Below are 15,005 nucleotides of genomic sequence, written 5' to 3'. Positions count from 1 at the left end.
TGTACCACAATACCCGGAGCATTCATCTACAACTTTAAACAAAAGCCTTCCTGCAAGCAGATTCCACTTGCGATATCTTCTAGTCACATATCCATCTGGGTGCTGATCGAACTAAGCTTGTCCGGTCTCCGCCACCGTGTCGTCAACATGGACAACTCATCTAAACAAAATGCGGATGCTGAAGGCGAACAGACCACGTCGGAAGGAACTCATGGTGCGAATACACAAGGGGTATGTCGTTGTGAGCAAATCGAAACTGCATCGTGTTGAGCTGACGATGATGCAGAAGCCTTGCGAGAGGTGTGGACAAGTGCGAGGACACAAGGATAGATGTTCTTTCAAGTACAGAAATTGTTGGACGTATGGGATCAAGAGGCAGGATGATGGAGGAGATGGTATGCATGAAAAGGAAGGAAAGTGATGGGATGGCGTGTGGTGTTTTGCCTGTTGTGATGTGTTGCTGATTGGGTATGCGAGGATGTTGGAATTGGTCAAGGCGTAAGCTAGCACCAGCTGATTTGTGAAGCTGTCTTGAGTTAAGATTGTCCGTCTGGTACATGAACTCAACTTTAATCACGAACGAATCGTGAACTAAGCGATGGTGGTGCAGGAGACATTTGGTCAGTGCCTCGCGACTGCCTCATCACATGACATCAACACTGCCCTAACGCCAACCTCACGCGTTGACAGTTCTCATCTCCAAGTATTCCAGATCACATTCTCCAGAGTACCCTTCATGTTTATTCAAACTCTACGGTAATTTCAGCACGATATTATGGCGGCGCAGTCATCGTTGTAGGACAACGAACGACAAACCATGCCCTCGCTGCCACAAGCTGATAGGGCCAGCTCAGCGCCACCACATCGGCCTACATTTCTTCATGATGTGAGATCCTTCTTCGCAGAGTGGATCCGATTAAATGGAATTGATATTCTTGTGTTGTTGGCTGTTGGTGCCTTGAGTTTCGGAGTATGTACCAGCACCGACCCTCAAACCTGTCCGTGTCACCAGCGGGAAAGCTCACCTCGGTGCCTAGATATACCACACCCCTAATATCGTCGTCAGAACTTTCCCCATCACCTTCAACAGCTCCGGAGACATCATCTACCCAGAATGGGCGTATCCCTACCGCGGCTGGATACTGCCCTCCTGGCTCTCGGGCTTCTTGTCCATCGCCATCCCCATGATAGTATACCTCCTTGCCCAAACCAGAATCAAATCCGCCTGGGATGCCAGCAACGCCATCATGGGCACACTGTGGGCAACCGCCCTCAGCTGCCTCTTCCAAGTAACCATCAAGCAGCTCATAGGCGGATTCCGGCCCTACTTTCTTGACGTCTGCGCCCCTGACATCTCACTCGCAAAGACGCACAACAAGACGGGTCTAAACGCCGTGGGCTTCCAGAAAGTCATGTATACCACGGAAATATGTACCCAGACCAACGCATCGCTGCTCAAAGACGCAGTCACGAGCTTTCCCAGCGGCCATTCCACCGCCGCGTTTGCCGGCTTCATCTTCCTTTTCTTATGGCTGAATGCCAAGCTCAAGGTCTGGGCGGATCACAAGCCGGCGTTTTGGAAGCTCGCGCTTACGATGACGCCGTTGCTTGCGGCTGTCATGATTGCTTGCTCGCTTACAATTGACGCGGCGCACAATTGGTACGATATCGTGGGTGGTTCGATCATTGGGACGGTTATGGCTGTTGCTTCATATCGATCTACGTATGCTGCTGTGTTGGATTGGAGGTTTAATCATTTGCCGCTGCGGGAGAAGGAGCCGTTTGGGTATGGCTCTGAGGAAGGGCCTCATATCGTTACGCAGACTTTTACTCGCAGTGTTGGATGGGGAGGGGAGAGGGATTGGTTTGAGGGTGAAGAGGGTGCGGGTAGTTTTGGGGGGCAGCCGGGTGTGAGCAGGGGAGATACTGCGGAAACTGCTGTTGAGGCAAGGCCTAAGAGGAGAGTTGTTCAACGGGAAGCGTAGTCTAATATTGCGGATTAGGGGTATGAGTATCCTATGTGAATCATCAATATGACTTTATTGTTATCATATGCCAAGTCTAGACATGTCTTTCCGGTCTGCAAGATGCTGTGCATTTTCCTTCCGTCCATTGGTTCAATATCCACAAATGACTACTCATGAGGATCATCTAATGAGCCTTCGCCATAGCCTCCTGCCTCTCCTTGATAATCTTCGCCGCAGACGGCCGACTCGTCAACCTCTCCATCCACGCATCATACGCCTCAAACCCAGACAAATCAACAACCTCCTTCCCCAAGCTCTGCGCCGTCACCGCCCACGGAATAAACATCAAATCCGCATACGTCAACTTATCGCCCACGAGATACTCACTCTTCTGCTTCTTCAAGTGCGCGTCAATCACCCCCGTCACGCGCTTAATCTCCTTGGCGTAGCGATCAATCGCGCTCTGCACCTTCTCGGGGTGATATCTCACGAACCAGATGAGTTGGCCGAAGTAGGGGCCCTGGCCGGACATTTGGAAGTGTTCCCATACGCGGGTCTGGTATTTTTCAGGTGTGCTCGTGTATTGGAGCTTGTGGGTGGTGTCGTAGGTGTCGATGAGGTAGTCGATTATGGCGCCGGACTGAGGCCTGTTAGTCTGTGTCTAGGGGAGTGTGAATGGGGCGATTTACCTCCCAGAGAGAGATGTTGGTGTTGGGGTCTTCGAGGCCGGGGACGCGGCCGTTGGGGTTTAGGGAGATGAAGGGCTCGGCTTTGACGGAGGTGAAGTCGAGGAATTTGTGGGCGTATGGGAGGTTGAGCTCTTCGAGGATGATGGCTACTTTCCAGGGGTTGGGGCCGCCGGCGTGGGAGTAGAGGGTCATGGGTTTGAAGTTGGCCATTTTGTTTGGTTTGTGGTTGTAGATGGTGTTGATTTGAAGAGTTGCTGAGTTGGTTGTTGCTGGTTTGGATTTATGGTGCGGAAATGGTTATTCATATACTACTCCGTTGAGATATCCCCGGATTTACATCATACACTTATAAGTTTCCACTTCGAGTGCTTCTTCTCCACGTACTGAGATCGATTCGGATCGGGTCTACTCACAGGTAGCTTACCAATCGGTCATAACGGTGATTAGAAATCTCGGAGCAGCAACTATCCGACCAAGAGACGAGCGGATACAGAAAAGTAGCAAAGCCCCACGGCATGAAATGCGAGCAAGCATCAAGACGGGAGTGACATGTCTGGCAATTCTGTAGCAAAATAATGGGTAGTGAGTGGATGCTGGGTATTCGATTAGTTTAGAATTGCTTGGCCGGAACGCTAATCATGTATTGATGTCATTCGATAAGTGGATGCCATGCCCAAGACACAACTACAGCGTCAAAGTACAGACATAATTCAAATCATGGTGGCAATTATGCCCCCTTGGTTTAGCGGAAGTTCCGTGCCGTGGCTAAGATAGAGTTCTTATTCCCGCTGGCGGGCTGAAACAACCACGGCCAAAGAGGTCCAACAAATGGCAGCAGTTTGGTCCCTCGGGCTTTGGTCCTATTTTCCCCACAAGGGAACCCACATTCGCGGCTTCGGGTTTCCGAAGGGGGAATTTGTCAGGATCATGTAATTGCTTGTCAGCGGGGATGGTGCCTCATGTGGGATGGCCATTGAGAATGTGGGATTGGGAGCTTCGCTTTCCGGATTGAGGTTGAGTTGAGGTGCTTAGATGTGGGTTAGGTGTGTTATGGAATGTTGCGTAGGATACATATGCAACTACTTGTCGGGCTTTGGTTTGATCACTCAAATGCAACCTCTTACACCTCCCGTCTTGACGGGCACTTTGGGACGACTCGGCAAGGTGGAGGAGGCTGGCCTTCAACTACACTTATAGTTTCATTCGGACGGCGAATCATCTATTGTTTGGAAATTTACATTCACCTTTTCTGTCTCGGCTGTAGGTTCTTGACAGGCGCTACAGCATACGGCAGCGAGGGAAGTTAATTGCCTCTGGATCAAGCGGATTGACAAACTCTTGCACGCGAATACATCCCTAATAGCATCAGAAACAATGAATTCTTCGTGAGAGGGGACACCATCGCGAAGGTGGCCGCGCGGTGTGATTGAATCTCACTTGCATGGTAAGGCATGGTGCAACAGCGAATATCGAAATAAGGCTACTGAGATCGTTACAAAATCCCAAACAATCTCAACCAATTTTCACGATCTAAGCCTGCAACCGACGATTCTTCCTGCACCATACCTCACTCAACCTTTTTGCTCGCAGTCTCCTTCTCAGCCGAAGACGACAAGTATTCCGTCAATCCACCAAAGTACCCTGCTCTTCCAAACTCATACACCATCCAAGCAATCATCATCCCAAAGGCAATCACGTCCACAAACGCAAACATGTCCAACTCAGCAGCCGCCATGGACGCCAGATCCTGAGCAACATTGAAGAATTCATGAACCTGCTCCTTCGGAAACAGTGCTAGTGCCCAGCCAAATGCGTAAGACAACGTCAACGCAACTCGCTCGAATGTAATGATGGATGCAAACATGGTATGAAGGACAGCCCATCTCCTGTGACTGACAAAGTCCCTTGCTCGCGCCGTAGTAGCCGTCTTGTACAATGTGATATAGTATGGCGTTGCCAGCACCCAGAGAGCCATCTCGAATGTTGGCCATGGAATTGGTGACCAGCCATTGAGGTCGTGGAGGTGATATCGATCCGGGTGAGAATGTGCATTATTGCTTAGGAGGAACCAGTACCCGCTTAGGCTGAGGATAAGAGACCCCGTGAGGATGATGTACCCTGATGAGCGGTGGAAGTCTGGATACTTGTTGCGGAAGCTGTCGATGTGTTGGAGGGGCATGAGGGTGCTCCAGATGATGGCTGGGGCGGCGTGTAAGCCGTGGTATATTAGTACTGGTGCAGTTTTGCGACGGAAATTTAAGAAGTGGTCTCCTGTCTAAGAGGAGTCAGCGTGAGGTTGTATATGATAGGTGTTGAAGTACAGACCTCAGGATGCCGAGTTGTCGTGAATAAAGGTGATCCTTCTCCCCATAGTATTTTTGGAACTCCAGTGAAAGCGACAGTGGCATATATGATCATCAATGCGCTGAGAGGCGCGATGATTCTTTGAGAGACGTGAACGGGGCGTTTGGATGCCATTTTGTGTGCTTGCTGGTGACCCGGTGTGGAATAAGACAAGGCGTTCGGCTATTCACCACTGTTGATGAGTATGACTGCTGCAATAGACAGCATTTATGTCGTTCAATTTGTCCGTTTAAAGATCGATGTTGGGATTTTCAGAAATGTGCTCCGAGCGGTAACTTACATAGCAAGTAGAACTGGATGGGTGGACTGGGACAGTTGCAACTTTACCAGCGACGACAACTCAACGTCCAAGACCAGAAAGTGGATAGTCGTTACAATACATCATCGACATAAGAGTAGCAGAAGAATTAACTCGTCTATCTAATTCCAGTACCTTGACAATTTTAGAGCGACACCACATGCATCCTTCACAAAATACCGGAGCCGGCCTCCAATTGACCACTTACACCGTCGGAGTAATGTGCCGTCAATCACAAAGTAACAGTCCATGCTGCTGCACGTTCGCACTCGCTTAACTTTCCCAACCTGATTACGTTAGCCATTACGACCAGCGCGCATTCACATGCACGGGCGATGGTGATGCTCCGTCCCCGTGCTCCGTTCCGTTCCATTCGGCAGCCGGGCCAAGATCTCGGCCCCACTCGAGATTCAAGCTGATAACACGATCAAGTCCGTTCTTTGTGTATAATTTGTATTTGTACCGTCCATTGTTGCTGTTTCATGTGTTTTTAGCACGTCACGCTGCAGTTTAAAGAAACTTTGCACGTGGGATGTAATTCAGTCTATCTGTTGGTCTGAGAGGGTGGGACATGTGATGATGTTTGTAAACAGTATTATTGCCGATGCTATTCGTTCGAGTACTGAATGAGCCTTGTATGCCCTTAACCATATAAGCCCAGCAAGCAGAAACAATACAATGAATCCCCAGCAATGAACGCCTCGCACTCATGTTTCCAATCCGGGAAGTAAAATATAAGTGAGCTATTCGATTCGTCGTCATACACAAGTAGATCATCGCTTAGCACAAAGGAAGGGCAATGCACTCAACCGTGCCCGCATCACCCTTGTTCATTTCTTCAATGTTAAAATAGCCAAACACCCGTACATTCACCCTGCTCAGAAAACCTTGCCGCCACAGTGAGCGCAGAATGGCGTCGTAGCCGCCGTGCCACAGTTACCACAGTATCGCGCCGTCTCCCCATATTGCATCGGAACAGTCTCGACGTTTTGATACACAGGCGCAGGGGTTGCCGACTTGATCGGTTCAGCACCGTACGGCTGAGGAGCATATTGTTGCTGAGGCGCTTGCAGAGGAACGTTGGTGTAAGTGTTGTTCACCGGCGGCACGTTGACATAGGTGACAGTCGTCGACGATTGGGTGCGTCTCCCCTTGACACACCAGATGATGAGAAGAATCCACGCCGTCAATTTGAGTAAACTGGCGATAACGAAGCAGGCAATGGCGCCGTACCAGTTCCCGTTGTTGTAATAGCCGTCCCAAGAGTCGTAACTAGCAGCCCAAGCACCCATGAGACCTCCGCCAATGATGAAGAAGATGACGGCGGCGATGAAGAAGGAGACTGGCCACCATCGTGACATTCCTCGTCTCGCAGTGGCGTATTGCTGTTGCACAACAGTTTGGCCCTGGGGTGTCATTTCGTACGCCATTCTGCCGGCGAGTTGAAGTCAAACTGAGATGGAACAGTGACCTAGGATAAGAAAACAAATTGTCGAAATGAAGAAGAGGACAGAAAAAGAAGAAAAGGAGATTCGGGAGCAGAGCAAGAGAAAAGGCCAAAAGCCATTCCACCACGGGGCTACACGAAAAGCAAAGCTGAACTTTTATTAATTTCGTATTACCGTGTTGTAACAAAGAGGCGCCGGTAAATCGGCACCCATTCAGCCTTGCTGATCTACGGCATCCTTCTCATTCGACCATTGTCGTTTAACCTAGCACATGGCTGCAGGTTGAGGTGCGGCGCTAACACCCTCACAGCTGGAAATGACAAGGGTTCGTCCAGCCCTACTATTGCTGAGGCTGAGTTTGAAGCATCACGCAGGGGAAGCCTTTCTTTTGGGAGTCAGTTCTGGATTGTGTGGTGGTTTTTGGGGCGGCGCAGCGGTTCAGTAGACCGCCGTGGCTTCAGCCCCGTTGTGCTAAACCGTGGATATTTGCGGCTGGAGTTGATCGGCAGCACCATTGGCGTTTTAAGCGACAGACTGTGTGTATTTTGAGACATGAGTGGCCCCCATTGTATTCTGTTCAAACATTTTTGGTTATTTCGGGTGGTTTCCAGTTAAGCATCATTTCATGTTTGTGGCTGTCAGTTGCTGGCAATGCTTTGAACATGTGGGTTGGTATGGTTGACTCTGGTTTGGGTTTGTGCTTATATGTGACAAGCTTAGTTGGAGTTACTGTCGAGTTGACTGGTCTACGTTGTGGCAACTATCTGTTGCACTTGCTCAATGCGTATGACACACGGGATCGCTTATTAACACATGGACTCTCGTGAAACCAACACCGTCATCAACTGCCGAACCGGCACCTCATTCCGCTTCTCGTCACCCTTGAGCCAGGATGTTTACGTCCTTGAGTTAGTCTAGTGCATTCAAAAATGAGCCAGAATCGTGTACCTTGAGTTGTGGTCGACCGTTCTTGCTAGTCATGGGTGTAGGTCCTCAGATCATTCAACTTTGCCAGGTCCATACATTGCGTAGTTAACAGCAACATTTGCTCAGAAGTAGTCGTATTGTATCAAATTAGACAGCGTAAAGAGAGGTCAACGGAACCTATCTTGATGGAGCAATCTTTAATGGAATCTACTAAATGGCAGCCCCATGTCGATCTAGAAATAACATCAGGTTATACATGGTAGGCACCCACACTTCACGCAGCGCACTTTCTTGGTGAATTTCCGTAGCAGGAAAATTGATAACGTGAGTGAGAAGCTAACTGTCTTATACAAAGTTAAAGACGAAGAACCTCCGCACGGGGTTCAACCTGATCCATGGTTAGTAATGGAGCTTGCGTGCCAGTCTTTCTGAGAACTTACATCCTGTGTCGCCGCTTTGAGAGGACTGGAGCGTACTCCTTCTATAGACACCCAAAGTTGCTCTCAGTGGCAGGAGTTATATGGTTGTTTGGCCTTGGAATCTCTCTTTGATTCTAAAAATGGATGTATATCTGGCCCATGCACCATCACCAAGGCGCAACTCTGCCCAGTCAATCGGTGTCATGCCACGCATATCGACGGAATATATATCGGCACCCCTGTCCAATAACATGGTCGCGAATTTTTGATCCTCTCGGTAGGCCGCTAGGGATAAAGGAGTGCGTCCATCGTTGTCCTTTAACTCGATGTTAACATGTGCATGTTTCAGTAGCTCCAGCACGACGGCCTGTGTGTCGTTATAAGACCCGATGACACGATGAAGCGCCGTACCGCCACAACAGGAGTCTTGGAAGTTGATATTTGCCTCGTTCCGCAGAAGCAACTGAACAGCCTCTAAATTTCCGTCAAACGCTGCCTTGATCAATGGGCTCTCGTCAGATCCACCTTGTTCATTGGCATCCGCTCTGCACTCCTCCAGCAAGAATTTCAGTATTTCATTGCGACCGTCACGAGCCGCAATCATCAAAGGAGTCGACATGTAGCCGCTTCCGAGGTTTACATTGGCCTTTGCCTTCTCCCAGAGTATGCGGCAAGTAGAAATATGGTTCTCGCATACAGCTTTGCACAGAGGCGTCTGGCCATCGTCATCCTCAATGTCAACATCGACCTCATGCGATTCCAGAAGCATCCGAATCGACTTATCAAAACCCGAGCCGGATAAGTAATGCATCAATGTGCTCCCATTCTCGTCTGGTGCAAGGATATTGACTGGTTTGCCCGACTGCAGCAAGCTCATGTAAATGTCGACATAGTTATGCTTGGCAGCCAGGAAGAGGGCAGATTCCCCAGTGCCCCGTAAGCGCCCAGCGTCCAAGTTCAGGTTTTCGGCCTTTAATAATTCATCAACCATGTCTGCAAGTCCTTTCCCAACCGCAATAATTAGGGGTGTCTCCTTGGAATTGGTCATCGAATTTGGGTTGACCCTCGAGGTTTGTAGAAGAAGCCTGACAATGGAAAGATGGTTCTCCTGAACTGCACAAGCAAGAGGAGTCCGTCCAAAGGTGTCCGGCTGGTCAATGTTGTATCCATCCATGTCAACAAATTGTTTGACTGTTTTGTAGTGACCATTGGCCGCTGCAAACCAAAGAGCGTCTCGGCCACGTTCGTCCCTCTGCCCTTTGTCTAGTCGACCATAATCGAGAAGGTTTTTAACTGCCGCGGTGTGCCCATGCCCTGCCGCCCAGCATAGCAGCATCCTGTATTTTTTCGACGACTCTATGCCACCTTGTATAGTTGTGTCTTTTGGTGATATGAGTTTATCGATGGCGGATTCCTTTCTTGGCGATATGAGTCTACCGATGGCGGATTTCTTTCTTGACTCAAGTTTGCTTATTAGGGCTACTTGATCAAGATCCATTAGCGGCGGATTCTTTGGGAGCTTTGTGAACATGGCAGATGTCCCCCTTGTAAGACAGCTTACTATTCGGTACAGCTGTTTACACGTTCCCATGAATGCGTCGAGGTCGGCGATGGGGTCGGGGTCGGGGTCGGCGTCGGGGTCGGTCTTGATTCTCAATAGATGTACTATTTCTTGCAGTATCTCCTGTGGAATCTTTAGTATATACGCCGGCAGCTCCTTCGTCTTGGTAGCTAGATTCATGTCTCGAGTTTTGCATTTGTGAATTTTGTTGTAACTAGCACTCAAAGGCAACGCGATGGGGGACTTGACTGGTAATGTATGTGAACCCGATGTGCAGTGATTAACTTGTGTTCAGTCACAGGTTTCTGGCCTGCACTTGTTCGGACAATGGGCTACTCTGTGCATGTACGTACTCTCTGCGATTGTTGGTGAGATGTCTCGAGTTTGTTTGTTCGAGTCGTTGACCTAAACCCAACTTTGCCCCTATAACACTTGTTCAAACCTAACTTCCTCCGTTTCTCCACTGATGCTGTTGGCAGGTTTCTCTGTTGTTTCGCGTCCCCGTGTCCTTGTTGGATAAAGTAGAGTCGCTTGCATGCAGCGGCAAGTCACACAACTGAAGTGCAACATGGCGGCTTTGTCTCTTCCTAAAGAGTCCCACCCCTGTTCTCTTTATTGTTTTTAAAGAGGTCTCATCGGCGGCAGAGGTGTGGTGCATGCATGATATCCCGTGATGCCCTTCGCCATATGCTTCAGGCGATCATCAAAATCGTAGGCTCGCCCTGAGTAATGCAAAAATCTCCTGAAAAATATATCAATCCATGAGAGAAACAAAGTGGAATCGCTGATTAAGATTTTGCAGATACTTGACTTCTCTGGTGGGCAATGCGTCTTCGGAACTACAGCCACCTCTTCCAGAAACTCGGGAATGAATGAGAAAATGGGAATTTGGCAATCCGAGAGTGCGATATAGACCGTACTGAGGTAGAATCCAAAACCTGTCATACAGACTTACTGTTGGGGCACGTACAAATTTGCTACATTGTTATGTCTCGCGTGGTGAAAGGTGGAAGACCGTACGTCGAACATGTGTATTTCACGAGTCAAATTGTTATTTGGTCTAAAGTGAATGCGACAACTTTACCGAGGAAAACAGATGCATTTATTCATTTAGTAACGACTGTAATTTAAGATATGTTCACTCATTCGATAGCGACTGTAATTCGAAAGGTAAAGGGTGGGCAAAACCGGCTGGCTTGCAGCTTTACTCTTCCTTTTCGTCAGAATTAATGCTCTCTCGCATCCTTTCAAGCAGGAATTCCAATTTTTGAGATTTCTCATGCATATCGAGCCACCCTGCCTCCTCCGAGCTACATATCGATTAGCATTGAGACCATCCTCAAATCATCGTATTGTCATATTACTTACCCTGGAATTAGATCAGTCGGCACCTGTGCCAAACGCCTCTGTAGAATATCCTGAACCATTTTGTAGTCTTTTGGTTTCTTGCCCTTATTATCCCGGGATTTCATGTCGGCACCCCTATCCAAAAACATGCATATCGCCCGCCAGTGACCTTCTGCCGCGGCTCTTGAAAACGCAGTACGTCCCAAAGAGTCCTTAGCCTCCATTTGAACCCTTGGGCAGGCAAGCAACTCCCTGGTTGCCTCGGTGTTGAATGACTCAATTGACACATGGAGCGGAGTTCGTTGGAGGTCGTCGGATATCTCAGGATTCGCTCCATACTCTAGAAGGAGGCGTGTGTGAAGAGAGGGCTGACCGTCCACGTTGCTATGGGCAACGGCATACCACAACGCCGTACGGCCAAACTTGAATTTATGATCAATATCCACGACGTTTTCCTGTAGGAAGGTTTCCAGAACCTCGGGGTCGTCGTGTTTTACAGCTTCTAGGAAAGCTGAGAGCTTTGACTTAGGCTTGGAAGTGCTGTCTGCCATCGTGTCTGTTGGTTAGACTTGGAATTGTTGCTGGTTGCTTTGAAGTTTACTGTTGTGGAGTGTAAAGAATGATTTGTTGCTGGAGGAGTTGAAAATCTTGGCCTTAATGTGAGCCAAGTTGGCCACTTAAATATGCCATTCCATTAGACAATGAGCAGTAAATTCCATGTCCCTAGCCTTGAACTCTCTGATATTACCTAGCCCAGTGTGTTTATGCGTTCAATGTAATTGTGCGTGTTCCCTTCGCTCTCTTTCAGCCAAGCGCCTCTGCTTCTACTATTCAGGTCCACCTCACTTAGAAGTTCTCTCACAATACGTCCCGTTTCGTCCTTTTCTTCGGGGCCTGCCTCTTTATACATCTACGCTTGTTTGTTCCACACTATTCATCCTATAACTCACTAACTAACGGGTCCGCTTAGTACCAGCGGTCTATTCATTATACCACCCCAAGTTGTTCACTGAACAAAGAGAAACGCCATGTCTGTGCCTCATCCACAATCAAGGACACTGCCACTTCTGTAGGCTTTAAAAAGATGTCATGGACAGTCAGGAAATGACGAAGCTGACCCAAAGCCACACTAGAACAGTGGTTGAACCCTCGCATATTGCGTGGGCGAAAGGAAGAGTACAGTCGTAAAAGCTCCTCCTACCTTGCAGTGTTTGATCCCAAGCGTCGCAGAGCTATTTTCACCACAAGTTCACAGGCCATAAAAGTCAATTCGTATGTGAATCTGTGACAACAATGGGCTGTTCTCGGCCACACCGTGAATTCACCATGTTTCCGCTAAACCTACCTCTATTGTATCGGAAGATAGGCTTCATCTCACAGTGAACAGGGTTACAGACTGCACATGTTCAGACATGCACCACTCGGTGTTTTTAGGTACTCGTCGCGGTCTACGGCGGAACTTTTCTCTTATTTTGTTGTTCAGGCCGTTGGTACACAAGAGACACGGGCCCGATGGACCTTACTCAATCCTTCTTCAACTCCTTTGTTGGCGTGAACAAGGCTTCTCGACGCTTGTGGCTGAAAACTCCTACTCCCCGAAGGATACTGACAGCTTTGTTTCCCAACGAACCAGACTAGTCCCACGCATGCTCTCTTCGCCAATTTTGATGATGCCATCACTTGTGAAATATTGTTGCAGTCATAACACCCCAAGGGCCCAAAGTAACGTGCTTCGAGCTTCTATGAACCTCGCCGACTCACGTTTTTAGTTGAAGTATTAATCTGACAGTTCGGGGAAACACACGAGAGCAGTGAAGTGGAAGAAGGGTTAAACCCACGCAGCTATTGTGGCCAATGCAGATAATGTGCTGTCGGTGCACATAGCCGTCTAGATCTTTAGCTTGTCGCAATGAGAAGTTCCATTTACACGATTGGGAGGTACAGTTCAAAGAATACTGATGCGTAGTCTGGGCTTATGGCACACAATTACACAGGAGACAACTTCTATATTTCAGTACGAAGCTGCTATACGGCTGTGTTCCGATAGAAAGTGTGTGCTAACTATTGACAAAGGTAGGTATGAGATATGCTATACTTCACATGGTGCCTTATCATGTAGTGTAAATGGTACGGACAAGCTGCTAATAAAATCTGTCTGTTTCTATTGATGTTACAAAGCAATCGTGAGATGGTGTAAGGGCTGCGACAATGGCGGTTCGCAGAGACGAGAACTTCCACCTTTCGTGGCGATTTCAACCAGGGCTTGCGGTGACATAGTCAGTGACGCTTCTCCCTCCGAAGCAGATGCTGGTTGGTGAAGTAAGCTGGAGGGCAATTAGCACTGTAACAACCCAGATCATCCGAATGGCACTGCATACCTCAGATTCCCTTGTCCCCTTTATGCTTGTTAAGAAGTTTCAGCATCTTCTCATTTCCTTCTGCCAAGTCAAACGCTGTCTTCCCATACTTATCCTTGGAATATATATCGGCTCCATGTTCCAATAACAACTCCGCCTCATATGTGTACTTTAAATACACGGCATGTAATAATAGACTTCGCCCCTCGTCGTTTTTCCACTCAAGATTGGACTTATCAGCCGTGATCAGCCTTTCCAGAATTTCCTGGCACTGTATTCCAAGGGCCATGCTAGCAGCTGTCCATCCGTATTTACAAGCTCTAGTAGGATCAGCTCCTTTCCTCAGAAGGAGGTTAACCAGCTCAATGCTCTCGGTTCCAATACTCCACATCAACGCATCCATGCCATTCTCATCCACGTCATTGACGTCCATATCCTTATCCTTCAACAGGCGTTCTACCTCAAGTATGAGTTGCTCTTGGTTATTGTTCGCGTCAAAGCTGGATAGCCTGAACTCTTCGACGAAGGACGGCTTAACCTTGGGTTGGGAATCGGTACCAGGGGTGTCATTCAATTTATCCATGGTTATATTATTGTCCGTTTCACTCCATTCGCTTTCGCGATGCTCTGTTTTGTGATGAGTTCGATGTTGGGGATTGTCTGTTGCAGAGGTTTTGGTATCTGATCTCAAGTCGTCGGAACCTATCACTTAAATGACAACAATCCCAAGTAACGAAGTACTTCTATGTAATCATGAGCTTTCACTTCGCGGCCAGCTGTACATACTTGACTTTCTCTGCCTTTGTTCATTTGCAGTTTTGCTGTCTCATCTTGGTTTTAGGTGGTAACACGTTGACAGTTCCACCACCACACGTCCTGCTTAGCATTGTTTGTTCTCCTATTTACGTATGCTAGTCAGTTTCATTATTGTTACTCATGCTAACTTCTCGCCAGCAGAGACCGACTTACGCGGCAGCTTCCTTCTATTCCTGGCATTAGCGGCCGGCCGGAAAAGAGGCAACAACAACAAAGCCATGCCCATGGGCCCTGGACATTGCAAAGACAGCATCAGAAGCGGCTCTGATAAAACTCCGAGTTCTTTAAGTCTGTCTCTTTTGCGAATGTTTCAGGTAGTAGGAGTGAAGGTTCATCGTTGACGGATTAACAAATAGAGGCTGGTCACATTGCATGCAAATATTGCAACCAAATCATGAACCCTACTTTATTCCTGCTATGTCTGACTCTTTTGCATTGGAAGGTAGACTTTGCATCGCAGGGAGCCAGAACATATACTAAGCGTCAATCTAATCACCACTAATGCCGTCGCTAGTGGCAAAAGAAGACAAATATGATGGACGAGGCACAATTGTGCTGAAGAGGCTGATAAGAAGTCAAAGATAGAAGCAGCAACACGATGACTGCTATATTCAGACCCGAAACTTTATTTACCTACCGTTCTCAAGTTTGGGCCAAAAAATATCCCGATCAAACACAACTAGTCATCACCATATCCGCCAATGTCTTGGTCCCCGACGTAGCAGGCTACATGGGACACAATCCAATCTTACGTCATGCAGTGGATGACCAATTGTAACAGACTTCGCAAACAACAGATATTCTCCAAACTC

The 15,005-nt window shown here is 48.2% G+C and overlaps 7 protein-coding genes across 7 annotated transcripts; 1 reads left to right on the top strand and 6 right to left on the bottom strand.

Annotated features, from left to right (window-relative positions):
• Nucleotides 1-817: 817 nt before the first annotated feature.
• VFPPC_07911 (phosphatidic acid phosphatase beta) lies at nt 818-1,985 on the top strand (the record flags this gene model as incomplete). Its single annotated transcript, XM_018286701.1, has 2 exons — nt 818-970; nt 1,038-1,985. 2 exons carry the CDS (start codon nt 818-820, stop codon nt 1,983-1,985), a joined length of 1,101 nt encoding a protein of 366 aa, XP_018143430.1.
• A 166-nt stretch (nt 1,986-2,151) lies between these two features.
• VFPPC_07910 (glutathione-s-transferase theta, gst) lies at nt 2,152-2,866 on the bottom strand (the record flags this gene model as incomplete). Its single annotated transcript, XM_018286700.1, has 2 exons — nt 2,152-2,607; nt 2,657-2,866. 2 exons carry the CDS (start codon nt 2,864-2,866, stop codon nt 2,152-2,154), a joined length of 666 nt encoding a protein of 221 aa, XP_018143429.1.
• Nucleotides 2,867-4,223: 1,357 nt separating this feature from the next.
• On the bottom strand, nt 4,224-5,134 carry VFPPC_14323 (fungal transcriptional regulatory protein; the record flags this gene model as incomplete). Its single annotated transcript, XM_018292092.1, has 2 exons — nt 4,224-4,931; nt 4,982-5,134. The coding sequence occupies 2 exons, from the start codon at nt 5,132-5,134 to the stop codon at nt 4,224-4,226; spliced, it is 861 nt and encodes a 286-aa protein (XP_018143428.1).
• A 1,062-nt stretch (nt 5,135-6,196) lies between these two features.
• On the bottom strand, nt 6,197-6,748 carry VFPPC_07909 (double zinc ribbon domain-containing protein; the record flags this gene model as incomplete). The annotated part of the gene is made up of 1 exon (XM_018286699.1): nt 6,197-6,748. The coding sequence occupies one exon, from the start codon at nt 6,746-6,748 to the stop codon at nt 6,197-6,199; it is 552 nt and encodes a 183-aa protein (XP_018143427.1).
• A 1,461-nt stretch (nt 6,749-8,209) lies between these two features.
• VFPPC_07908 (ankyrin repeats (3 copies) domain-containing protein) lies at nt 8,210-9,853 on the bottom strand (the record flags this gene model as incomplete). The annotated part of the gene is made up of 1 exon (XM_018286698.1): nt 8,210-9,853. The coding sequence occupies one exon, from the start codon at nt 9,851-9,853 to the stop codon at nt 8,210-8,212; it is 1,644 nt and encodes a 547-aa protein (XP_018143426.1).
• A 1,024-nt stretch (nt 9,854-10,877) lies between these two features.
• VFPPC_07907 (ankyrin repeats (3 copies) domain-containing protein) lies at nt 10,878-11,571 on the bottom strand (the record flags this gene model as incomplete). The annotated part of the gene is made up of 2 exons (XM_018286697.1): nt 10,878-10,983; nt 11,042-11,571. The coding sequence occupies 2 exons, from the start codon at nt 11,569-11,571 to the stop codon at nt 10,878-10,880; spliced, it is 636 nt and encodes a 211-aa protein (XP_018143425.1).
• Nucleotides 11,572-13,399: 1,828 nt separating this feature from the next.
• Nucleotides 13,400-13,960, bottom strand: VFPPC_07906 (ankyrin repeats (3 copies) domain-containing protein; the record flags this gene model as incomplete). The annotated part of the gene is made up of 1 exon (XM_018286696.1): nt 13,400-13,960. The coding sequence occupies one exon, from the start codon at nt 13,958-13,960 to the stop codon at nt 13,400-13,402; it is 561 nt and encodes a 186-aa protein (XP_018143424.1).
• Nucleotides 13,961-15,005: the final 1,045 nt, after the last annotated feature.

The sequence above is a fragment of the Pochonia chlamydosporia genome, chromosome 4, assembly GCF_001653235.2.
Source record: "Pochonia chlamydosporia 170 chromosome 4, whole genome shotgun sequence".
Classification (NCBI taxonomy): Eukaryota; Fungi; Ascomycota; class Sordariomycetes; order Hypocreales; family Clavicipitaceae; genus Pochonia; species Pochonia chlamydosporia.
Note: the sequence above shows the minus strand (reverse complement) of the source record. Positions and strands in the feature narration are given on the sequence as shown.